This window comes from Haliotis asinina, chromosome 13 (genome assembly GCF_037392515.1).
Source record: "Haliotis asinina isolate JCU_RB_2024 chromosome 13, JCU_Hal_asi_v2, whole genome shotgun sequence".
NCBI classification, from domain to species: domain Eukaryota; kingdom Metazoa; phylum Mollusca; class Gastropoda; order Lepetellida; family Haliotidae; genus Haliotis; species Haliotis asinina.
The window spans coordinates 13,808,043-13,835,613 of NC_090292.1; the positions used below are offsets into that span (position 1 = coordinate 13,808,043).

The 27,571-nt window shown below is 42.6% G+C and overlaps 2 protein-coding genes across 2 annotated transcripts; one reads left to right on the forward strand and one right to left on the reverse strand.

Annotated features, from left to right (window-relative positions):
• The first annotated feature begins 94 nt into the window (after positions 1–94).
• LOC137259253 (uncharacterized) lies at positions 95–19,893 on the forward strand. Its single transcript, XM_067796882.1, has 4 exons — positions 95–1,161; positions 8,943–9,008; positions 18,357–18,443; positions 18,749–19,893. The coding sequence occupies exons 1-4, from the start codon at positions 126–128 to the stop codon at positions 19,750–19,752; spliced, it is 2,193 nt and encodes a 730-aa protein (XP_067652983.1). The 5' UTR covers positions 95–125; the 3' UTR covers positions 19,753–19,893.
• Positions 19,894–23,481: 3,588 nt separating this feature from the next.
• LOC137259356 (uncharacterized protein F54H12.2-like) lies at positions 23,482–24,924 on the reverse strand. Its single transcript, XM_067797033.1, has one exon. The coding sequence runs from the start codon at positions 24,922–24,924 to the stop codon at positions 23,482–23,484; it is 1,443 nt and encodes a 480-aa protein (XP_067653134.1).
• Between the last annotated feature and the right edge of the window lie 2,647 nt (positions 24,925–27,571).

Genomic DNA, 27,571 nt, shown 5'->3' on the forward strand with positions numbered 1-27,571 from the left:
TATTAGTGTAGCGTGTGGTTCCCCGAGCTGGCGTTGTTCCAGACACTTCAGTCGAGCTATATAAAAGCCTTTTAGCCAGCGGCGAGGCAGTTGCCTTCCTAGCTGCGTGTTCTTCTGTTGGCACAATGGAGCTATCAACAGTTGTATTCCTGAGTCTTGTACTGTGCGCTATGGGAGACGTACATGCTGGTGAGAGTTTGGAAATTCTGACTACACGTGTGAGGGTGGTTGAACAAGACCTCAACCTGTGGAAATTTTCAAGTATGAAAACTGAGACTAAACTGATGAACAAGATTAAGGTTTGGAAGGAGTCACTGAAAGAAGAACTGACTTCAACATTCCTTCCTTCACTGATAGAACCTTTCGTCAAACAAGCGATTACAAACATCCTAACTGAAGATGATATTGGGCATCCGACTAACGGAAAAGTTCTCGAGGAAGTTCACAGCGTAAAGGACAACGTGCAATACATAAAGACACGACTTCGAGCAATAACACGAGACTTAAGGCATGTTGAGCGGGAAAGAGACACCTACAGAAAAAGTGGTAGAAAAGAACGTAGCGTGTTGACCAAAGACATCCGGGCTCTACAGATGCAGGTGAATCAGGCAGTAGTTCGTGCAACCTCATATGCAAAGATGCTAAGGTCACAACTCAATCAGACCATTGATGACGTGCTTGAGACAAACCAGACACTTGCTGGCCTCACACAGGATTTCAGGACGCTGAATACCAGTTGTGTGGTAACGGAGAGAGAAATGAAATCATACCGGGAGGGCTTGCAAGAAATGCGGAGAAACGTATCCACAGACATTCGGAGTTTAAACATTCAACTGAATCAGAGCATTGGAGACCTGTCTGACTCAAACCAGACACTCTCTGGCCTCACACAGGACTTCAGGACGCTGAATACCAGTTGTGTGGTGACGGAGAGAGAAATGAAATCATACCGGGAGGGCTTGCAGGAAATGCGGAGAAACGTATCCACAGACATTCGGAGTTTAAACATTCAACTGAATCAGGCCATTAGTAACCAGTTTGACACGAACCAGACACTCTATGGCCTCACACAGGACTTCAGGACGCTGAATACCAGTTTTTTGGGGATGAGGAAAGAGATCAAGGAGTTTTCACCCATGACGTATCATGGAACGACAGAAGGTGAGACGTTTAGCAGAGATTTGTCGCTTAATTAACATTTTATTTTGATATGGCAACCGGAATACATAAGAATAACATTAATTTGTTTGGCAGCCTAGGGTTCACATAACGCGGTAACGTAGGATTAGGTTGGCATGGCAGCAAAATGTTTAATTTACACGTCAACGTGGAGTTTGGACATGGATAAATGAGCTTCATTTGATAACCTAGGGCCTACAATGCATGTAAACGTTGGATTAGCATGCAACCTAGGGTTTCCAAGACATGTAAACGTTAGCCAGACTAGGGCTTACAAGGCATGTAAGCGTTTATTTGGCAGGTAAAGACAACCTAGGGCTTACGAGGCATACTAACGTGGAGTTAGCAGGCATGATCCAATGTACATGATGGTTTACAAGACATATTAACGTGGAGTTAGCAGGCATGATACAGTGTACATAAGGGTTTACAAGGCATATTAACGTGGAGTTAGCAGGCATGACCCAGTGTACATAAGGGTTTACAAGGCATATTAACGTGGAGTTCGCAGGCATGACCCAGTGTACATAAGGGTTTACAATGCATATTAACGTGGAGTTCGCAGGCATGACCCAGTGTACATGAGAGCTTACAAGGCATATTAACGTGGAGCTAACAGGCATGACCCAGTGTACATGAGAGCTTACAAGACATATTAACGTTGTGATAGCAGACATGACCCAGTGTACATGAAGGCTTACAAGGCTAGTTGGACTAGCAGGTAAAGCCAACCAAGAGCTTGCAAGGCATATTTATGTGAGTTAGCAGTCAAGACGCAGTGTATATAAGCATTACAAACAACGGTACTTTTACCTTCATCTCAGGCCTAACTGCTGGTGGTCACGTGACCAACGACAGATGTGTTTGAACACATGGTCAGTCGACAGACAGCTGAAGACAGTCGACAGACAGGGGATTCTCGGCCGCAGGAACAAGAACAGACCTTGCTGAGGACAGTAATTGTCAACGCACAATCCCAAACTGTACCTTGTGATATGATACCCCAAAATAACTAGCAATCCATACTAGAAGATACATTTTATTTCTCTTCACTAATACTTCACACCATGTCTGATGTCTGTTTGAAAGCAAAGTAACACCAAACATCAAGATCAGCCAGTGTGTCAAGATCATTGACCACCCTGTATATCTTACCTCCACCCAGCTTCACAGCTGTTTCTCCAGTCTTACTAGTCTTATGCCTGGCATTATTTCTATTAGTAATTCACTCGTATTTAACGCTGAAGTGTACTGCCTGTAAATTTGAGTTTCAACTCTGCCGTGGTCGCACTGATTTATCTCTGTATCTCTACATATTTGGGTGAAATTACTGATTCAGTTAGGAACTGGACATCAAATTAGACGACCAAAGTTTTACCCCTATTCTGAATATTTTAACTTGCCTCGAATACAATCGCCCAATCCCCACTTGACAAGAAGGCCTGGTGTTTTCAGGTCAGAACCTTCAGGTCAAACCTGTCCAGCACAGCCCCGAGCAGTTAAACACAGCACGTTTATGTTTGAGATATTATGACCTGACAACTAAAAGCAATCTCAGTATGGCAGAAATCTGAACTTCATACTGAATGAAACCCTACACCAGATTATATCTTTTCTTGTCCGTGAATGCTAACGCTTGCCCTGGCAGAACTTGGTTCAGTATTACCCTTTAATGATTGACACCACACCTTCTGCAAGAATGGAATGTTACCCTGGGGAGTCAGGCAGTGCAAGACTGCAAATTAGGTCTTTAAATTACTTCACTGATAAAGAGCATGATTGTAAAGGTATATTTGTCGGGAATCTGATGAAATAAATCACCAGGTTATTACTCATGGGTGATGCAATGACAAACGCTGTGTACAGACAGAATCCCATGGTTCACTTTCATTTATTTTCAGTACACAATAATCATGACATGAAAGTAACAGGCCACTGACTAACACCCTGGTATTTTGAATAGGCGGGCGGCTTATGGCAACTGTATCTGAACATCAATGTACTATATATTGGTTATATTGCCACCGTTTGTAGAGGAGAAATTTAATCCTGGACTCAGTATAACCACATAAGACATTTAGAGACCCTTTGGAAATATAAAGAAAACAAGTCATTACTTTCTTGATCGTTTTATACGTGGCAGATGCATGCGCATAGCGCACGTACACACGCACATACATACAACATACAACTATGGTGCACTTTTTCTTGGTATGTACTTCACACCTAGACCGTTGATGCCGAGATCTTCACCTAAAAGAAATCAGATTCTAGTACTTTTTTTAGTTGATTCCTGTCCGGGATTCGAACCCGCAACCTTAGAGTCGAGCACCTAATCGCGAACACACAAAGTCAGCCGCCTAGCCCTCTCAGCTACCGCGACGTGGATGTCGTACTAGAATTTGTACTTTACTAAGAAAGTGTAATCCCAAATATGACATACGTTACATTTGACCACTTTCTAAATGGCATTTTGCAATTCGTTTGAGTTGAGCATTTTGAGCATCGTTTGAGCATTTTAAATTTCCTTTGTCTTGCTACTATGCTCTGTCCATACATATTCTAAACGTAATAAGCCATGACAAGCAATGAATAGACGTCTGGATGTCGTAAAATTCAGAACATGCCATGCAGTGTAAAATTGGAATTTTTCATTGTTTACATTTGAAACAAGCGCAGTCTTTCGTGCACAGCGTTCGTTTTCAAATCAATTAGCTTTCGTTTCATTTTTATCGAGAGAGTTGGTATTGGTGACAAAGACCAGCTGTAGTTTAATTCTAAACCGTAAGGGGAATGGGGGATCTTTTTGAATTTATCTTCCCTTCACTAATCTGCTAGGTGCGCTGATCCGGACGGTCCAACCTTAAACTGACAGCGCATGTCGTATGCCGTACGTGTTACTATTACCAGGGATAATCTACAACTATACAGTCTCCTTGTTATTACATTTAGAGAAAGTTTCACCTTTACTGGTAACGTTCACGCTTGTGCATTGAGCGTATATCTTTTCCCTCTCACGATGATATATCAAGTGTATTCCATGATTCTATCATACACCTGGGACAGTCGTGACTGCTTACATTGCAAGAATGAATGGCGCAAAAGTAGTTCGAAACGAGGCGGTGGAATCAGCTCATCATTTTCAAGTTATGTTTGTCGTTTTGTTGACGTTTTGCAATCGGTAATTTAAGTCTGGCACTAGACGTCTCAGTATCACATTTAAAAGTGCAGCGTATTTTCATTGTATATTTACTCAAATCGCTTTTCTATTACGGTCGATATGGCTGCATTCATGTAGCTCACTAAGGCGGGGAGCTGATGTGCATGAAATGTGAAACACTGAAAGTCTTGTTATGTAAATTTCATGGGTTGTACAAGATGGGATAGAGATTTTTGACAACACAAATATTTAGCAGGTAGAGAGAGAAGTGAGAAACTATGGTCAAGTAGTTGTAAAATAACAGTAACGGACGAATTATGTCAGTCATCGCCTACATGTAGCCAGTTTTCAAATGCGATAAACATGAGCATAACTAAAATCAATCTTTTACGTCTGTAACAGTTTGTGATGCATGAAATATAAAAATCACTGTATGGATAAATAATGCATAAAAACACTGCAAAATTTTAAAATGACCGCGTTTTAATTATTAAAATTATTATTCCTGAATTACGGTTATAAATTACCATATTTGGACTTTACTACGTATCAATAGAAGAAAATAATATTAAACTATCAGTTTATTTAACATACTATTTCAGAAGAAGTAAAATCACCGGTAGGTTAAGTACACATTCGAGGGCACTTTCCTAATTCTTTTTTTTTTTCATTACACAACTAAACAATGCATATATTCATATTGGTAATGAATTGCAATTTTTAATATAATTGGTACTGTTAAGTGTTGTCAGCACCAAATAGTTTACATTTTCCTGTAGTTTCTACATACATCTTGCCTTCACAATGAGCAGATTATTATAATAGTCTTGACAAAGCTCATTTTATTTTTGTAAATCTAGCTCTTCGTGTCTTGTTGCAATACACTGAGGTTTTGATATCCTAACACAAATATATTAATAAAGTCAATATCCTTTCGCACTTTACATGATATCTGCACTGCAAAATGTAATTCTGAGTTATTGTATGTTATTGTATTTGTATATTACATTAAACATGCATGACTTTATTCAATCATTGTACATATTATCTTTTAACTGTCTGATAAAATAATTAAATGCATAAACATATCTTCATAGAATAATTGTGGGGTTACATTCGAATCTATGTCATCTAAAATGTATATTTGACATTAAACCCCTTTTCTGATATTAAACCCATAACCTAAAGATTCTTTAAGAACTGTTGAATAAAAATCAGAATACAAAGTATACAAATTTAGATAATATGTGGTCTGTCATGGGAAATATTTGTCAACTTAATGTCACCAAAACAAGAAACACACGTGCAATGTAATTCTATCATACAGATCCGCTTGGGTGCTCAGAATTACATGTTGTTCATAGAGACAATTCTCTGTAAATGACTTTTTATATCAATAGCTTTAAGTGGTGTTAAACTATGATGAGTGGTGTTTCGGATGCAACCAACTGATTGCTTGGATAAACGGTGTATGGCATTTGCTTAAGTAATTTATATATAAAGATATACAGTAGAGTCAGAATTTAAAAGCAAATGAGGAACTGCTGCTCAAAAAGTGATTTATAGATTTATAACTAACTCTTACATTCTGTACGAAATTTCGCCAATTGTCAGGGATGTGTAATTATCACAAATGGACGAGAAAGACCTTCCAGGGATCGATTCAGTTCTAGTTGGTTGGAGTTGTATCTCCGATTTTTGCTTACATTGAGATCGGTATTAGGATGGGAACTATTTTTTAAGATTTTAATGCGGCAATATTTAAAGAATAACAGTTGGAAATAACTGAAGGATTGATAACATATACAAAGAAGTTTCATAGATGCTAGGACTTGCAGTAAGTTGAACTAGCACTCCCCCGGGTTCTGTCGTAGGAAATGCCGAGACAATATAACCGAATTTTCATGGCGTTTTCAGTCTTTATTTATATCCTGTCGATTCGCACTGCACTTGGAAATTAAGCAAACGATGCTTTTCTCAAGTAAAAGGCAAAGCAAAACATGTGTCAGTTAATGGCTTTTCGTCGAATGAAGGTGGCCAGGACAACTCGTAATCGTGGTTCTGTCTGTACATGTAGCAGGTTGTCGCAGCGCACATTGAGTCGGTAACCAGACCAGAAGCGAGAAATTGGACCGTCGCTTATTTCATTTCAAAAGGAGAGTTGTTGTCAGAAAGTAATTATGTGACTTTCGAATTTCAAGCAGATAAGAAGCCTAACCCATATTCGTTTCTTGACAGTTCGATAATTACATTCACCCGAAAACCTGATATCAGTGATCATTATCATGCTATTAACGGTAGTTAACGTGTTTTGATATTTCACAACACAGCAAATAACGCTGCGAATCGCGATTTTGTACTGTGTAAAAGGTATTTATGATGAAGCCTGTTTTGAAAGGTAATCTTAATCACTTTAGCTTTGTCTTAGATAATATTGAATGGTATCACAAAACAGGAAATTACCCACAGAATTCACAACTGTTAGTTATGTTTGTGCGCTTGATATATTTAGAATTTTATTGAAATTCAAAGTGAGGTTTGAAGTGGAAGGACATATATGTCTCTGTGGCATCCAGGGGGCTAGACTGAGCTGGGGAATGTCTGTCTACAAGTAGCACAACATACATTATAACCAGCATGCACTATATCTAGGTATCTCTGTTTCACATCTAGACTGAGTTGTGGAAAAGCGTCTATACTGAACGCAACAGGCTCAGAAAACCACAGTTAGTCTTTCAAGGTTATACTTAGGAGTATAAGCTCAATTCAAGTACCTCAATGTCCTTGTTTGACAGAGTGATCACAGCTATTTACACCGAAGTCTTTCAGGTCTACTAATATCCACATATCACCTATTTTGAAAGTGAACCTATATATGTTTTAAATAAATAAATTAGGAATGAAGCGATACAAACAGTCGGTGAATTACAACTATTTAGGGAAGTAGCCGATATGCTAATATACAATTGTCCACGTCATGCCACAGGTAACGCAAACTGTATCATAAAACGAAAGCAAAACTAGAGAGCAAACATGGGACAATTGGAAATATTTTCATATAGAGATGGTGATCAGTCCAAGCAGGTGAGCGCCAAACGTTGTCGTGCTCCTAACCTAACACGTCACAATGACGTCATAGCTGGCAGCTGTGCTTCGTGGCGTCGCCAGTCAAAGCATTTCTCCGCTAGCAGTGAAATGTATCTCTCGTGTTATTGGTGGGTAAGTTCTCAGCTTATGATTTTAAACTGATTTATGGAATTAGATGAAATGTATATTGTATGACTGCTGTAAAGCAGCATGAGTGTTGTAGGAAGCAAGTGTTTGCTTCACACAATGTTTACACCCAGACCTGTGTTTAGCCTGTCACCGATTGGGCACGATGGAAGGTCTGGGGAAACATAACAACGCAGCGTTTCACCTAATTTAATCGAATTATGTACTCTTTTTTTACCGTTATCCTTGACCTGATGGCGTTTACCTCCACACAGGAGACTTCATGAGAGTATCCTAAAGCTGTCCAGTCCAATATTTCATTTCAAATGCATTGTGGTTTTTACCCGGGGCTGCTGCATTGCACTGAAATACATCCCCGCTGTAGCACACGGCCAAACATATCCTTGTGCATGTCTGCAACATTTTATCAAAACTTCAATGGAAGGTAGATTATGGAAGGGGAATCATGCTGTATTTTCGCTATTTCTAATATTGAAACAAACGAAGAATGTCGGACAACCAAAATTTCGATCTTTACCACCACTCACTGCCATGTGTTTGCACCCTTGTCAACATTGCTTCCATCGACCAGTATGGTTGTGTCAGCTGCAGTGTCCGCCTGGGTTAGCAGTTGTTTGAGAATTGCTCTGTCTGCCACTGTAACTCGATATTCTATTTTTGTGAGAGTTTCACGGAGTTTGCCTGCCACAAATTACAACTGTGTTGCACAAACACCGAGTCAAGTTGCCCTTTTGTCCTTCACACTGTTTGATAAACACTAGTGTTGATGTGCTTCACTTTAGAATTTACGGAGTTGCCTAAAATACCAGGTAACTAAACAGAGAGGGTAGGGTTAGGACATCAAGGAAAGGCGGGTTTTTTTTAATATTCCAGCCATGGTTACTGAATTCAAACTAAAACGGTAGTCATTCCATAAAGAGGAATTAAAAGTACTGTTGCAATTGTGTGTTTATCTATCAACAACAATGTGAAAATAACATATGCTTATATATGAAGTCCCTGTAAAATGTGCATCCCTAACCTACCATAGCCATGAGGGTGAACTGACTGTTTTGTTTATACCATTCATGTTCATATTTTTAAAAAGAGACAATTCAAACGTTTCAACAAAGAGGATCTCAACTGTTATCAAACAGTCAATGCACAATGGACAGCTTATTAAATTTACTAAATCAAGCTGTGAAAACATATTGAGGAAATGAAATATCCTTCAAACTAAACCATCTGTTATAACAGATATATTTGGACTTTGTCCATACATAATACTGAAAGGCAAAATATTTATGGAAAGCAGAACCTGAGGCTAGTAGTCATATAACTATTTTTTTGTACATGTATAGTTCTGTGATTAAAATATTCCCTGTTTCAGCTTCGACTGATCCGAGCCCAAACAACACGTTTCCACCAGCGCCAGTAACGGCACAAGACCTACAGGGTAGGTGGGAAAACCCAGCAGGCAGGAAGTACAGAATTCTCACTGATGTATATGCCCGTGGTGATTTTGACTTGAGGCATGAATCTCACCCTGATACGGATCGCAATCACAGAATTTCGAACTGTAAAAAATAATAGTAGGAAGTATCACTTTTTTCTTGCTCCAAAGACTTACCTCAGTCAACATGAAAGATACATGATTAATCTTCTCAATGCTATCGTCGAACCCATACGACATGAGTGCAGGATAATGACATCTCCAAATAAAACTTCCAATAATTATTCAACGAGTCGGATTTACGTGTCATATGAATTATGTATGGAATGTACTAATTCTCACCTTTTTAAATATGTAATGTTCAATACGTTTATATACCTTAAAACGAAAACCCGCGAATTAAAAATGAGATCGCCGAATTTCTCGGCACGCAGTCGAAAATAACGGCCATTGTTGACTTCCAGCGCACCACGCCGTGTGGTACCCAGTCTAATATTTTCGTCATAATGAAATATTTTTTGATAGTTTAGTCGATATTTTTTTGTTCCTTGACGAAGAGAAAGCTCATAAGTTTCCCATTTTCTAAAAATTAGTAACATTCGGGTCAAATAAATATAAACAAAACCAATCTCAATGTTATATCATCGATTGGACGAACAGAAACGATCATGGCAACGGCGGTAAACAAACAACTCCACATGTATCGTGATGCCGAAGAAAATGTGCCATCCTTTTGACATATCCAATTATTTTATCTGGAATTAATTACACGGTGTGAATAGGTAAATGTTATTGCCTCTGCACAGAAATTACCAGATTTAGCGATTTTATTTTGATTTGGTTTGATAAACTTCCAACATTCAGTATGATTCACAAAGTTGACAGCCGTTGCTGACCCGAAAGGGCGTGGCCAAACTCGCGGTCTTTCTAAGTGACAAGATACGAAGGATGTTTGAAAATATGCGTTCATAAGCAGAATCTGAACACATATACATTGAAAGAAAACGACTCAATACCTATATAATGCAGATCATGAAACAATATCACAATATTTGTAATTGTACCCACCCTTGATGAAACCGGAAGCACGTACACGGCATGGCACTCGTGGAAGTAAAATGTGAACGAGTTGGAAAACGACCATTGATACATTTTCTAAACTGATTCAAATTCCTGTAAGATCCATACTATACACCAGAATTACCTTTCAGTCATCCTCAGTCATTTACTATTAGTTGTGTTCAATAGCAGTTGTCATTTGTTGCTTGTGTTGTAGTATTTCTCCTGAAGTTTGTGGTGGTAGGAAGGACAACTATCACAGAGGTTTGTGGGTTTATTTGTAGCTCAAAATGGGCTTACTCAGCCAACATGGCGAGACAGTGGCCATGTGCTCTCAACTCCTAGAACAAGGGCAATGAGAGTTATCTCCCTTACGTTAATAGTACTGGGGCCCTTTTGGGGATAGGGGCCTATTCAGGGTTGTACAGTTCATAGTGGAATAGCTGATACCACATTCCCCTTTGTAAGAATGGAACACTTAATCAGTGAACAAGCCAGAAATAATGAGTAACCTAATGTGCACTTGGCTGTGTATGAAATAATCACACAAAATAAACTTTATGCTAAGTTGCAACTATAATTAAACGTCCATAAGCTGAAAAAGAACACTAGGATATATTTATCTTATGCCTTCCACTTTCAACTGCAAGGTCACTAGTTTGGCTTGTCACACACTACACTACACTACACTACAGATCAAGTCTGTTTGGCTTGATGGACACCCTTCCTGATCTGGTGACTGTACAGTTTGGAGGCATGTCACTGCTTGACTGTGTCTGTGTCTGTGTGGAGACTGGAGAATGAGTTAGTTCTGCGTGATGTGCAGTTGACTGTTGTGGTGGCAACAAGACAAGATGTTTTCGATTTCTTCTCAGGAGACTGTCACCAGACTTCACATAGTAAGAACGTGGTGTGTTTGCTTTCTTGTATACTTCGGCTTCCCGAATTGCTTCAGGGTCACGGACGAACACCTTATCTCCCTCATTTACAGGTGGAAGATTGCGACTTCTGTGACGAGAGTCATAGTCAGACTTTTGTCGCTGTTTAGACTGCTTGAAAGATGAACTGACTTGCTGTGAAGAAGGCAGCTGAGGTTCAAGTTGTGATGGATGAACAGGAAGAGTTGTGCGTAGATTACGTCCCATCAACAACTGCGCTGGGGTGTAACCACATTGCAGTGGTGTGCTTCTGTATGTGAGCAATGCCAGATATGGATCAGTTGCTTTCTTCAGAGTTTGCTTGATAGTTTTAACAGCTCTTTCAGCTTCACCATTGCTTTGGGGATACCTCGGACTGCTTGTGATGTGATTGAAACAGTAGTCATCAGAGAACTTCTTGAAGATGTATGACGAGTACTGAGGACCATTGTCAGAGATGACGATATCAGGGATTCCATGTCTTCCGAAGATGGATTTTAGATGGTTTATAACACTTGCCGAGGTTGTACTTGTGAGTTTACTTATCTCGATGTACTTTGAATAGTAGTCTATGACAAGCAGGTACGGATTTGAATTGATTTCAAACAGGTCAGTGGATACCTTACTCCATGGACGAGTAGGGGTTTCTGATGGGATGAGTGGCTCATGAGGGTTAGGTCGACAGCGAGAGCAAGTACGACAACTCATAACAACTTGTTCAATCTGAGAACTAAGTCCTGGCCACCATACAGATTCCTTTGCACGAGCACGACACTTGGTTATGCCCTGGTGTGTAGAGTGAATGATATCAAGCATTTCTGCTCTCATACAAGATGGAATTACTAGCCTTTTTCCAAACAGCAAGAGCCCTTCAACAACGGAAAGTTCTCCTTGATACGGCCAGTATGATCTTGTACAGTTTGGAAGAGATGCATAAATTGGCCATCCCTCAAGACAGTATTTCATGATGACTGAACAGACAGGGTCTTGGCGCAACTTTAGACGAATTTCATCCAGACGCTGATCAGATGCAGGTAAGTTTGCTAATACTGAGTCAACGTAGATGTTTGTGTCCGCTAGAAGACGAGTTTCCACACTGGAGAGTGCCAAGTTAAGAGGAGCTCTGGAGAGTGCATCTGCGGAACACAACTGCTTCCCAGGAACATGAGAAATGTCATATGAATATGCCATGAGACGCATTCTGAATCGTTGTATTCACGGTGGGAGTTGGTCAAGGGACTTGTCACCAAGAAGAGTGAGAAGAGGTTTATGGTCAGTGTTGATGTGGAAGTATTCTCCCAGGAGATAATCACGGAAACGTTCGCATGCCCAAGTAATGGCTAGCGCTTCCTTTTCTACCTGTGCGTAGCGCCTTTCTGTCTCTGTCATCGAGCGAGAGCAATATGCGATTGGTGTGTATGTTCCATTGTCACACCTTTGTGAGATTACAGCACCCAATCCGTAGGACGATGCATCAGCTGACAACAATGTCTCTGCATTTGGATCATAATGTCCGAGAACTGGAGCACATGTGAGTAGAGATTTAATTGACTGAAATGCAGTTTGTTGAGGTTCCATCCATATCCATTGTCTATCCTTGACAAGGAGTTCACGGAGAGGCTGTGTGATGGAGGCAAGATTTGGAACAAATTTTGCAAGTTGGTTGACCATTCCAAGAAACCTTCGGATATCTGAGACATTCTGTGGTTGTGCCATGTCGAGAATAGCACTGATTTTGTCTGGGTCGGCTCGAATACCATTTTGATCAATGATGTGTCCGAGAAATTTCACTTGCGATGTGGAAAACTGACATTTTTCAGCATTGAGAGTTACACCTGCATCCCGAAGTCTGCATAAGACTGCTTCAACACGCTGATCGTGTTCATTGTCGTCACGACCATGTGTGAGAATGTCATCCATTTGACAAACAACACCATCCAGTCCTTCTAAGATTTGTTGCATTCTCTTCTGAAAGAGTTCAGGTGCAGACGAAATGCCAAATGGGAGTCGATTAAAGCAGTATCGACCGAAAGGTGTAATGAAACAGGTGAGAAGTTTGGATTCTTCAGACAATAGAAGTTGATGGAATCCCGAATTAGCGTCAAGTTTCGTGAATACTCTTGCTCCGCTTAACTGAATGAGAGTGTGATCTACAGCTGGGAGAGGATGATTTTCACGTCTCACAGATTCATTAAGTTTGCTGAGATCGACACAAATCCTTACTCTTTCCGAGGACTTGGGGACTACTACCATGCCGGCACACCACTCAGTAGGAACATCAACCTTCGATATGACGCCGTTGTCTTCCATAGACTGAAGTTCATGTTCCACACAGTCCATGAGAGGAAGTGGTACACGTCTAGGTGTAGAAATTGCAAAAGGTTTTGCATTCTCCTTCAGTTTGATGCTGTATTCACCTTCCATTTTCCCTAATCCAGAGAAAAGTTCTGGGAACAGTTCTTTCCAAGTGTCACCTGTAACACTGTCAATGTGTTTGATGAGGTGCAGTCCTTCGATTGCTGGTCTGCCAAGTAGAGAGTGTGTGAGACCTCTGGCCACATATATATCTTGTTCTGTTTCGACATCCCTGCTTATGCTATTCCGTTTGGCGCGAAACTTTCCAACGACGCTCAGGCAGGAGTTTGAGGGACCAAACAGTCTCTTGTCACTTTTCTGCAGACATGGAAGATACTGAGATGTGTAGACACCATACAGAATTACCGTCACATCAGCTCCTGTGTCAATCTTGAATTCCTCTGTGACAGATGAATTTATCTTCAAGTTTACAGTCCATGGCTGAGATGAACTTGTGCTAAGCATCCCAATAAAGGCATATTCAGGCTCACTTGTAGTAGGAGACTTGGGAGTAGATTGGACTTCAGAGAGTCTCGATTTTGAACTTCGACATACAACATCCCAATGTCCCGCTTTTCCACATTTGCGACATGTAGAATTAGATGCAGGACACTCACTTCTAGGATGAGAATTTTTTCCACAATATTTGCATGTTGATTTAGGTTTGAAGTGATCATTGAATGGACGAGATTTCTTTGATTTTGACTTGTGCTGTGATTTATTGGATTTTGCTGATGGAGACACTACTTCTTCCACACTGGAATTGTTAGTTACATCAGGCTTACTTGTGGTACCACGAATAACTGGTTGCTGTTTGTGAATAGTTTCTGACTGGCGCACATGACTAACAGCCGACTGTAGAGTGAGATTAGGATCATGCTGGAGTTTTTCTGACAGTCTCACATCACAAATTCCAACAACTATTCTGTCTCGAATCATCTCATCATGAAGAGAGCCATAATTGCAATTTTCAGCAAGAGAATACAGATCAGTAATGAAGGAATCTACAGGTTCTCCCTGTCTTTGGCATCGCTGATTGAATTTTGCCCTCTCAAATATCACATTTCTTCGAACTGAGAAATAGTCATCAAATTTCTGCTTTACAGTATCATAGTCATTTTCTTGATCCTCATTGAGAGAGAATGTAGGGAGAATATCATCTGCTTCAGGACCCATTAAATACAATAACTGATTCACCTGAGTGGTGGAGTAGATAGTCTGGAAGTGACCCGGTATCTCTCAAATCTTCTGATCCAACGAGTCCAACACTCTGGGTTAGAAAAGTCAAAAGATTCAGGAGGTGTGATCTGAAAACGTGCCATGATGAGCCTTGAACCACTTCTGACACCATGTGGTGGTAGGAAGGACAACTATCACAGAGGTTTGTGGGTTTATTTGTAGCTCAAAATGGGCTTACTCAGCCAACATGGCGAGACAGTGGCCATGTGCTCTCAACTCCTAGAACAAGGGCAATGAGAGTTATCTCCCTTACGTTAATAGTACTGGGGCCCTTTTGGGGATAGGGGCCTATTCAGGGTTGTACAGTTCATAGTGGAATAGCTGATACCACAAAGTTAGCCGTCGATGTGTTGATCTTTAGTTTAGCAAATCCGAAGTCGATGATTTTCGCGGTCTATTTTTTTCAAAGAATGTTCTGACACGGGGAGACATATAAATTGTCAGTGTGTCGTAACAATAACAGAATATTCTTCTGTGTATGAAGTACAATTTTGATGATTGAAGATCTCATGAAAAAAAATCATTTTTCCTTTTGCAGAAACGAACGAAACCAGAGCTAGTGTGAGAATGTAACGTACAGTAAATGTATTTCATAAAAATTAATTACTGCTTAGAAAACAACTGTCATCGTCTTTGTGAATCAGTATTTATTTTAGACATTAAAAAAGCTAAACATCACATCTTTTGTTCACGAATTTGGAGCAAAATTGAAATTATTTTGTTACTCCAAACAACAGAGCTTTCGGAGTTAATTCTACCTAGTATAATGCAGGTAATGTTTCAGATCAAATTGTTTGACGTGTGTGCATATTTGTATAAAAAAAAATCATGTCATGTGGCTCAGTCCGTGGTTCCATACAGCTTTTAGATATTGCACTAGTGCAATCTGAACTGCAAAATGTACCTCATGTTTATGGCCATACTTTTTACCTACTTGCACACTGTCTATGTTCATATTTTACTGTTAAAACAGACTTCATCTGGGAAACAGACTGATGATCCAAACTCTTGGAGCAGTGATTACACTGACAGTGATCGAAAGACAGACTCATTTTTTTCTTGTGATGAAATTTCATGAAGTAATATGAAATTATCATACCAGACCTAGAATAATTTTGTCGTAATGATGTTTTGAATATGGAATATCAAAACTACAAGTGACGGATAATTAAGTGTTGAGTAGGAGGTGCAACCTATGTTAGTCTTTGCCATCAAGGTAATCATGTGGTGGCAAGTATATTTCTTTTTTCCTAATACTGAGCTCTGCAGTGAGTGGTTTTTGTTGTCCAGTTTGGAGCTATTCTTTAAGATTTCAATTTGGATTTTTTTTTCATTGCCATGTGTATATGGCAAAGACATATATATCAAATGCTTCCAGATCTTTAACGGAAGACTGCTCAGTCCTTGGCATTTTGTTATTCAAGGAAGACTGGTCTTCATGTTTCTTGTTTCATGATGGTTTAGGCTATTGAACACTAAATAATTGGAGTATATCACCATCAGACACTTCAGCAAACAGAAACAATCCTTGAAAGTTCATTAGACCCATTTCATATTGTGACATTGCTCCTAAACCCAGGAAAAGACAATAAGGTAGAATAATATATATTTACAGAATATGAAGCATGTTTACTTTCACCAGAGACAATATAACTTCTTATATGTATATGGTTTCTTTTTTATCAAATGATAACATTTTCCGATAAATTTACATGTACTGTTACTTCAACAACATACATGACATTATTTGTCATGTGCGATTCAAAATAATCCAGCAAACAAAGTGGTACTGCTGAAAACAAAAATAACTCCATCACCCATTTGTATTTGATGTACATTTTGGCACGATATTATGAAGAAATAAAATACACAAAATAATTTGTAACATCTATCCATATATTTTATGGCATACATGTAGTTGTAATAAAAAATTGTGCAAAACTGTCAGCTTTCCACATTACTGAAAGACATTAATTAAAATTTGGTTATTTACACGTTGCAAATGCATTGACAGATTTTAAGTGTCTTTGCCTTTGTCTATTTGAGAGAGAAAAATAGTTGTCATATTATTAATATCATTTAACATATTTAAGTATATGAAAAGATTTAAAGTTGTAACCAGTTATGAAACATAAAGCATTGACAAATCTATCGTAATTATGCATCAAGAACGTTAATTCATTGCATAAAATTATGAATGTAATTCAACTTGTTCTAAAGTGAGACATATTATTTTCCCAATCATGTAATATGAACGCAATTTTTATCAAATGATCTCCGATTTCATGTGAAACTATAACTGAAAGTATATTAAAACATGTATACTGCAGTTCTTACTACACTACATCGTCATAAAAAGAAAACCATGAATGTTATTTTGAAACACAAATGCCACGCCCATATCCGCGCACCTGTTGTTGAGAATGATCTTTGTACACGTTTCTGTGTTGGACCATGTGAACAAAACAATAAGCTGGGATCAACATGCATCACAATTATATCTTTGCTATCTTTATATTCAGTGGACAATAAAGTAATGTGCCTAATATGAAAAAAAAATCAAATAAAAGATACTGAAAAACTTGCATCTGCAGTGTTGATCGACTACTGTTTCCGGGTCACGGGAGCATACAAGGTCAAACTGGTTCGGCTATGTGCAAATTATATAGTCAAAAATACACCAAGAATATTCTATGAGCTCTGATTAATCACTTTAAACAGTTATTTGTGCTAAATCCAGGCGAAATATCTCCAACTTTTCTGTTCATATTCAATAGCGAATGAATTTCATCAAGCAATCCCCGTCTGTGACATCACATCCGGTGACCTTTGCACTTACTAGAAAACAATTTAGATTTCACGATCTTAATTTTCGTCCGTCTTAAACGGAAAATGATACATGGAACACTTGTAGAATGAGAAATTCTCCCTCTTTCACCAGGTCTTACACAGAAGAGTTCTGTAATCTTTCTTCTGACCGAAAAAGCTATATTTTATGTAGGAGTTTGCGTAACACGATTTAACACCGTCTTTTTGTGGGTTTGTGCAAAAATTAATGAACCATAACACTTGATATTTGCACTCATGAATGCTTATGAATCATGTATTTTATTCTGCTATTTTCATTACATGACACGTTTAAATAAACGTAATAGTGCCATTTCAGTAAGACCTGTCATGACATCGAAAATATTATTTGTCTACGACGAACGTTTTCGATTATTTTTTTTCAGAATTATTTTTTAATTTGTCGTCGCGCGGATATTTGCCGATACAAATATACGAAATTAAAGTCAGATACTTATGAAATATCAGTAGTAAGAATATTGAAATCGGTTTGCGATAATTGGACAATTTATACGGTTCCTAGTATAAAACGCATCCGGCTACCAATCGAGTAATTCAGGTAAATTCAGGAAAATTTACTCTATTTATGTTTGTCTTGTAATTAATATCTGTACGTTTGAAATTATCTGGATATTTTTTGATAATAATGTTTATTTTTGTATGTAGTATTAATGAGCTGAATATTTTTTCAGTTGTCCCTTCTTTAGTGACGCACTGAGTGTTTGAAATCACCCACCCTCTTATTAGCGCCTTATGCTGAAATTAATTCAGCAGGCTAAAGGCTAATACTCTTTTTCCATAAGATATGTATTTAGAATTTAATCATACATAATATTGAAAGGCAAAACATATCAGGAAAGGCGAAAACAGACCAGAAAGTAGAAATGCTTATGTGCGATGTATAGTGTTCTGAACATCATATTGCCTGTTTCAGCGTCCACGACTGACGCGTGTGAGTATCTGACACCCAGCAAGACGGTTCCACCGGCGCCAGTGACGACACAAGACTCCGACACACACGGTAGGTTGGAAAACCCAGCAGCAACAGTTGTACTGACACTATCACCTTGTAAAGTTCAACAAACATCAACACTTTCAAGTCACAAAATAATGCTACAACATCTGACTCTAACAGAAAGTTATGTATTAAACACTCCGTCATTAATTCCAGAAATCACATGTTGACATTCCCGTCATGTTGGATTGTTGTCAGCCTTAAAATTGTTTAAATGAGGTAGCAATGTACGAGTCACGTATCAACATGATGTAAACATTGTAGATGTGTGACAAAGATGTCTGGTGTACATAGTTTACTTTGTGTTACAGCGACTCCATCAGCAGCAACAGGCCGCGACTTCTACGACGCCAGCATGCGCGGTGACCTAGAGAGAGTGAAGCGGATCCTGGCCGAGGGTGACGTGGACATCAACTATAGAGGACAAAACAGCAGGACACCGGTGATGGAGGCAGCATGGAAGGGACACAGGGATGTGGTGGAGTTCCTGGTGGGTAGAGGGGCTGATGTGTCACTGGTGGATAGGTACGGTGACAACGTCCTTCACTTCGCCTGTAGAGATGGAGACCTGGAGACGGTGAAGCTGATCGTGTCCATGAACGTGGTTGACATCAACAGTAGAGGATGGAACAGCATGACACCGGTGATGCGGGCAGCATGGAGGGGACACAGGGATGTGGTGAAGTTCCTGGTGGGTAGAGGGGCTGATGTGTCACTGGTGGACGGGTACGGTAACAACGTCCTTCACTTCGTCTGTAGAGATGGAGACCTGGAGACGGTGAAGCTGATCATGTCCATGAACGTGGTTGACATCAACAGTAGAGGATGGAACAGCATGACACCGGTGATGTGGGCAGCAGGGAAGGGACACAGGGACGTGGTGAAGTTCCTGGTGGATAGGGGGGCTGATGTGTCACTGGTGAACGGGGGCGGTGACAACGTCCTTCACTTCGCCTGTAGAGGTGGAGACCTGGAGACGGTGAAGCTGATCATGTCCATGAACGTGGTGGACATCAACAGTAGGGGATGGAACAGCAGGACACCGGTGTTGGAGGCAGCACGGTATAGGCACTGGGACGTGGTGCAGTTCCTGGTGGGTGGAGGGGCTGATGTGTCACTGGTGGACAGTAACGGTAACAACGCCCTTCACTTCGCCTGTATTAGTGGAGACTTGGAGACCGTGAAGCTGATCGTGTCCATGAACGTGGTGGACATCAACGTCAGGAACAACGACGGGCAGACAGCGGCCGACTACGCGAGAGGCTGGCGACATCAGCGAGTGGTGGATCTCCTGGTGTCACGTGGTGCACACTGAGTCAGTGTCGGTGTGGACAGAGACGGAGCACATGTCGTTACTGACACTGACGTGGTGTGTGCCGTTCACGTAGTCGTGGGTCACGATTCAGGTGATTTCCTTTTTTTCTTTGTGAATGTAAATAAACGTTGTTGAATGAATTGTCAGATATTTTGTCATGTTTTGTGTTTGGAACCTCGCATGATCAGGTAGGAAAATTATTAAGTGAGTGTAAACATAAACGGTGAGTGATTGTACATATATGTCGCCTGTCTTAACGTAATTCTGTGTTAATTTTAATGATTCTGTTCTGAGAATATCGCGAATTATGAAACAGACAACAAAAACTGTTTGTTTACATGTCGCTGCACCCTGTGACCTCAGACTGAGCCGAGGTTGACCCAACTGACGTGGCGCCATTTGTACAGTGACATGCAGAAGTGGTCGGCAGTCTTCTCAGCCAGCAATAGCGTCGCACTGCCACACAACACAAGCAGTGTTACTCAAATACCATGTTGTCGATGTTATTTAACAAAGGGAGACTGGAAATCTGTAGCTGATTACTGCAGGATTTAACCAGTTCGGTGATCATGCACCCATTCTGCAGTGACTAAACTCACAATATACAAAATTAAACTGAAAACAATCATCACCCGAAACATCTCAGATTTATTTAATCCTCGATGCCAGAAGGACAAATATATCTCCCCACTTCTCTGCTTCTCAATCTAACATACTGTTTTTAGGTAAAATACAATCATTGCCGAAATGACTGGCTGTAATTATGTACGTCTTAAATCTCGCCATTTCAACATATGACGAATTTGACATTCACGCCATTGTTTACTGTATGTATGCATTTAAATGTAACTTTTAATTGGGTATTTATCCATTGAACTCAATTTTGAGTGAATGAATGAGTTTCGATTTGCACACAGCAATATTTCAGCTATATGATGGCGGTCTGTAAATAATCGAGTCTGGACCAGAAAATCCAGTGATCAACAACATGAGCATCGATCTGCGCAATTGGGAACCGATGACATGTGTCAACCATGTCATGGAGCCTGACCACCCGACCCCGTTACTCGCCTCTTACGACAAGCATAGTCGCCTTTTATGGCAAGCATGGGTTGCTAAATGCCTATTCTAACCCGGTACCTTCATGGGTCGAACTTTGTTTGAAAAAGTTTGTTTTGAATAAAGCCACTTAGTGATCAGTGTCATGCCAATGATTATGCTGAAATCCCACCCATAAACATGTGATAAGCCTTTAAATGGTCTCGGTGGCAATCAAACAGAGACGCCGAAGTGTGCTTTACGTTATACATGTGTATTTGATAGTGTGAGTGAATGAGTTAGCTTAGATTTACGCCACTTTTAGCAATATTCCAGCAACAAGCTGGCGGGGGACACCAGAAATGGGTTTCACACACTGTACCCACGTGGGGAATCAAACCCGGATCGTAGTAGCCGTCTATCATCCATCAAATCGGCCTCTTTGAATCCACCTTGACCAGCGACAACCTTGACTTCACCTGTCCTGCGGTGTTTCTTTCACGAACTTGCTGATGACGCTGTCTTGTAATCAGTTGCAAGGACATGTCACCTCTCATGTCGCCATTTTGTGACTTCGGATTACTGGTTGTGGGCCATTTTACTGAATCGTCAACTCACACAGCACTACTCTTGAAACAATGTATTGGTAAATATGTACATGCATCCATTTCACCTGGGGAGGAGGGAAGAGTGAGTGGAACGACGGCGATGGGATGGGGATGCATCGTGTTTCAAGCAGTCTTTAGGGAGCAGGTGGGTGGCCCTGAAAAGGGCCGTGAGGTGTGGATGCTTCACAGATGAGTTGGAGTCCTCGGAAAACATATTTGCCGGGACAAATGTCATCGTGGAGGGATTACGTTCCTTTGGGGACACCCCCACCACAATAGAGACATACGTAAAACTTGGCTGTGGGGACGACATCGAATCGATCGGATGGACGGGCTTTCAGACAGGTAGGGCACATGATGAATCGCCATTGGTCTGCTAATTCTTGTAATGGCACCATTTCCGTGTTGGCTGTTTTCTTGGCTGTAGTGCCTGTTCTCGCGGTGGTTGTTGTTGTTGTTGGTGGTGGTGTTCGCGCTGTCGTGCCAGCTCCCGTCGTTCCGTCGTCGTCGTCGTCGTCGTCGCCGCCGTCTTCAATCTTGATGGTCGGTTCTAGCGGTGGTGAGGGTGTGGTGGTGGTGGTGGTGGTGGTAGGAATGAGGGGCGTTGTCCCTTCTTTTTCTTCTTCTTCCTTCTTCGGGCTGCACCGGAGACACTGTTTTCGTCCACAGTTTCTTCGGTAAGGGGTTGGTCGATCCATTTTCACTTTACGTGTATCCATATCTTTGTCACACACGGACTCGACGATATGTGAGGGTGACTAGTCATGGCCACGTTTATATAGCCTCGACGACGTCACAGCCATGACGTCGTGCTTGCACGTGAGATCGTGACGTCATCATGGCGCGTGAGGTCATGACGTCATGGTCGTGAGGTGTTGTCTTGTGATTGGCTGAGTTCTGTTATATAAGATGAGGAGGAAGACGACAGCGGACAACCATGGAAGAAAACTGGGATCTAGAACTGATCTCCGTGGAGACACCCCCACCATCGCCAGCGCCCATCCCTCCACCACCACCGGCTTTTCCATCATGGCGACACTTGCCGCCATGGCAGTGTCGCCAATGCCAGGGAGGGTTGCCCGTGTATTGCAAGGGAACGGATGACTACAGCGGGACTTTTCAATGCGTGTATTGCGGCACGGTGTTGAAAGATACCTGTCATCGCCGCTTGACTCACGGGGGCAAGTGCCCCGTGAAAACCAAGATAACCATTCACCCGTGTCAGTGCATGATGCCGCCCCTGTGGTCGTTGTGATCACCACAACGGAAAAAAACCCCGGCCCTTTTCAGGGCCATCCAACTTTCTCTAAAGAATGCTTTCATGCTATGACAATCATAACAAGGCATGTGTGTTGGTTTGTTTTTTTTTCAACGTTTTATTTCCCCCGCTAACAAGAACCATGGTGACAAAAGAGTCAGGATTAGGGGCGTCCCTGATCTTTTGTTTACAAACGGTAGGAACTCGAACATGAAGAGAACATCATAACATCAGAACCATAAGAACAACATGTTTGACAGGGCTGTGGATCCTGGACGTGGTTGTTGTTGTTGTTGTCTGGCAGGCGTGTGAGTTGAAACCAGCGTTTCACACGTTCTTCATTGACGAGGGTGTTGAAGGGATCAAACTGTTCCATCACGTCGTCGAAAGTCCATCCACGGGCACGATGAGCCAGGACAAACAGGCAGTACATTCCGCAAGAGCTACTGAACCAGGGTTGAAGTGAATTCACATTCCACCGCTGTGCGAGCCATCCACTGTAGGCCATGACATGCCGAACGTCCGGATGCAGTTGGTAGGGATCACTTATAGAATACCTTGGTCCATAGTAGTGGGTAGGGACGCCATAACTGTCAAAGTACTCAAAGACACCCGGTGCTGGACGATACACGCACACCCAGTGTTGTCCCGGGAGATGACTGGGGTCCGTGTTGACGATGTAAGCTTTAGGATAAGGTCCGTGTCGTTCACTTAGCACGGTGATGGCAAAGTGATCTCGGGCAAAAGTCCCTTGGTAAAGGGGTCGCAGCAGGGGGTCCTGTTGGACGTAGGCTTTCAAGTCCTTGGTCGTCAGTCCATCCATCCTTAGACCATCAGAGCGTTGCGGAACTGATCAATTTCCAACACGCTTTCGTATTCCTCGAAGCAGACGAGGGTGACCGGACGCGGTAAGGGTTCTGCAAACTGGAGTTCGAGTCCCAACTTGCCTGTGTGTCGTGGGTAGTTATGACCTTCGTCTGCTCCAAGATCTGCCGTCAAATCCACCACCCACAGTGTGAATCCGTTCCTGAACTCGTCTAGGGTGGGGTTGCAGGGATGTTCTTGCCACAGGTGTCCCGTGTTGCGAAACAGGTTCATGTACAACTGTTTGAGCGAACAACTGTTGTTCTGAAAGTCACTTTTGATTTCTGTGCCATGCACTTCCTGGCCATTGAGTTTCAGTTTGAGACTGGTCACGTTGTTGTGTTTGAAATGGAAGGGGTTCTTTTCCTTGCTACCGGCAAAAGCATCGTTGTCCACCAGTCCCAACACCACGCGTTTGGGCAGTTGTCCTCCCACCAGTTGATCTTTGTGGAAATCGCGCCCTCCTCCTGGAATGTCGTGAGCCGTGACTTGGACTCGGGTCAAAGGATATTTGGCCGTGACTCCTGGTGACATGTGTTTCACGTGCTGTTCCCGTATGGCAGGATCGATGTTGACTTCGCGTACGTAAAAATCGGCTTTGGTCAGTTCAAATCGACATTCCACATCTCCAGCACTCATCAAGTAGAAATCACTCGGGCTCCGAATCAGTTCTAGTTTCATGGGGACGCCATCCACCAGGTACCGGTCTTGGAGAAACAGGTCACAGTGGAGACGCCCTGTTAGTTCCACTTCTCGGGTGGGTAAAATGACCCGCCGTCGTGCGACGAGTCCTGCATTGACATTCTGAGCGACGGCATTGAAGTCATCCATTTTTCCAGCTTCATCGGTGTACCATCCTGGGCACTGGAGATGCGTCCCTTTGGCTGCCTTCCCATAACTCAGTAACGTTTCCAAATAGGCTCGGTAGGGATAGGTTCCCACGGAGGGGGTGATTTCCAACTGGTTGAGTCCCACTTGCACACGCACTTCTCGAAAGAGGGAATGCATCATGTTGTTCACCGTGGACATGACGAGTCGGTCATCCCCATCATGAGTGGCATCCGTGCCATTGGTATTCTTGATTTTGAGGCAGATGCGAAGGTAACACTGATTCAAATCGATGTACGCATTCACAGGGTTGGTAATGTTAAACTGGAGGGGACCCGCCACCGAAGGGGGTGTCAGAGGACTGTATCGAATCCACTGACCCTCTTGAACTGACGTCACCACAGGAGGAACCGAAAAGAGATCCAACTGTGACTTGCCACATTCACAAGCATCACGGCGCATCATCTTGGCAGGTCTGCCCAACAGGTCTTGACAGGTTCGTGTCTGGTGTTGAACTGACCCTTGTTCATGGGAATGATCCTTTTTTATGTCAAGTCCAATGTCACAAAGTTCCATGACGACTCAAACAAAGCTTGGCGTTTTTTGTTGTTGTTTCTTCTTCTTCTTCTTTATGGCACCAGATGACGGATTTCGTTTTCTTTTGTGTGCCGGTGATGACTGTGACTGCAAGGTGGTCAGTAAGGCCTGTTTTCCATGATGTTTCAAACTGTCCCGTACACTACAACGTCCAGAACGAATATCTTGCACTAAGCCTGGCAGCATCTTCACACCGGTTTTGAGAGCCGATTTTCCCAGCGTCTTCAGCATGGAGAGGGCTGAACGGCCCAAGCTTCCCAAGATGTTTCCGAGACCTCTCCCGCGTTGATGAATGCGACCTCGGTACGCGGCTAAACCTTGTCCTTGTTGTTGTAGGCCACCCAAGCCGGTGCTGCACCGGTGTCGGATACACTGATGTCCTACCATGTCAGTACGTGCCCAGACGACGGGGACGGAAATGGAGTGTCACGATGGTCTTCCCTTTCTGGAATGGCACGGGTCGTCCTATGTCATCCATTAAATAGATTTGAATGGCATCCGTGGTTCCCTGACGCAATCCCATGTAGCGTACATGCTGGGGAGTTTTCATCATGATGCTGTCTTCCATCATTCGACGAGATACGGGAACATACATCAGTAAGGGAGCCATGGTATCCCCAACAATTTGATCTTCTACCACATCCGAGTAGACGTAAACCATATCAAAGCCAGCCAGATGGTCGGCTTCCTGTTCCCCCACCACAAGAGGACGGTCAAACACACTCACATGGACAGGGTAAGTGGAGACTTGACTTATTTCCTCTGCTTCGTCGACCACGGGGAGCTGCATGAATCCGAGCATGCGTACCAAGGAAACAGGCAACACCAGTTGAGTGGTGTAGGCAGACCTAATGGCATCGTGGTCTGGTTGGGTGGCTGTTTTGCAGGAAGAACCCGAGATGGCCCTGCACATGTCTTTCGGTGTGGGAGCATAAAAGTTGACGTGCGTTGGGCCGCGCATTTCAAATCAGAGTTCTTCTTTGGGGTAGTTCACGGTGACGGTGTAACGACCTCTGGCATCCGACTGGTACACAGTAGCTGTATGCTTTTCCAACAATCGTGCACAGGCAAGCTGAAGCAGGATGTTCAGTCTCTGGACCAGTTCTCGAGCGGAATACACGTCTTCGGGAATGATCACCTTTTCGCTGACGGCTCGTATGATGCCTGGGTTCTCTTCGATCACGGTCGCATCCGGTGCTCCTGAACTGTAAATCCTGGTCAAGCGTTCCAAGTTCACGCGAAGCACAAACCAGTTGAAGGGGTACGACACGTTGTACCACGTCATGGGAAAATGAAGTTCACTGACACCCACTTCCCACTCTTGACGATTCACTTGAATGGGAAAGGGGAGTTTGACTTCGTAATGGTTCACCTTGTTGTCGGGATGAACATCCATGGACGCATCGCTGGGTAAGGTGACGTAAAAGTCCTGCTTGGAGGAAAACAAGGTCATGGCCATCCTTGCGCTTAGGGAACCAGACTGGACACGGTGGGAGTCGAAGATGCGGTAGCGGCAGCAGGAGCAAAAGAAGAAGAAGTCAACGATGACGGCGACGATGATACCAACGTGGGTTGTGGGAGCAAGTATCCCAACGAACTGGCCAACAACGCTGTCCACAACTGTTTCTCACCGTGGTCCAATGCCAACTGAACCATGCTCATGACGACCACGCCATATATCAGCAACACTTGGGAGAAAAACACCACTTCACTGCGTGGCAAGTCCATACCAAAACAACACCAACGTGAGGAGGAGGAGGAAGCCTTGTTGTTGTTCTCCTTGCACCTGAGCCTGGGTTCGCTCTGCATGATTGGGCAGGGAGTATGACCCAAATGACGGTGACAGAGGGATACCACCCTTATTTAAAAGACCAAATGAGCCGCAGGGATCCATGAATCGAAGCTGGCCGGGTAATCTGACCACCTCACTAACACTTCGTCCTTCTTTTGACGCCGTCGACGTTTCAAGACCTGATCGACTTTGTACACGTCATCCGTTTTCTGAATGGGTTGTAGTTCCTCGGGGTAAAAGGTGCCTTGGAGCACTTCTCCATGATCATCTTTCACTCGGTAGGCAGGAGGCACACGCCCTTTCACGACGCGATCCACGGTGAACAATTCGCTGGTCCAGTTGGGAAGATACCCTTTGTCAAAGGTCCCTTTGGCCTTGTTCAAGCAAAAACGGGTCCCAGGTAACAAGAGAGAACGCTGGTGTTGATGGTGCTTCTGCTTCTGCTGACGTTGCTTCTGCCGTTCCTTCTGGCGCTCCATGTGATCCAACACCCGAATTTCGTCGTAAGGGTTGTGGGGATGCACATCCACGGGTCGCTGTCCGATCGTGCGATGAATGCGATGATTGTAGGCATGCATCAGCTGGGGTAAAGCCTTGAGGTAGTGACGTGTTCCATGTTGGGTGAAATAACGCCACATACGGTTTTTCAACGTTCTTTGAAAACGTTCCACCACCGAGTCCCCTTCTGGGTCCTCCCCTTCTGGGGTTTCCCCTTCTGGGATTTCCCCTTCTGGGGTTTCCCTTTCTGGGGTTTCCCTTTCTGGGATCCCACGGCTTGCTGTTTGACTGCTGCTTGCCACAAACCACGCCACCCTCCATAGCCTGCTGGATCTT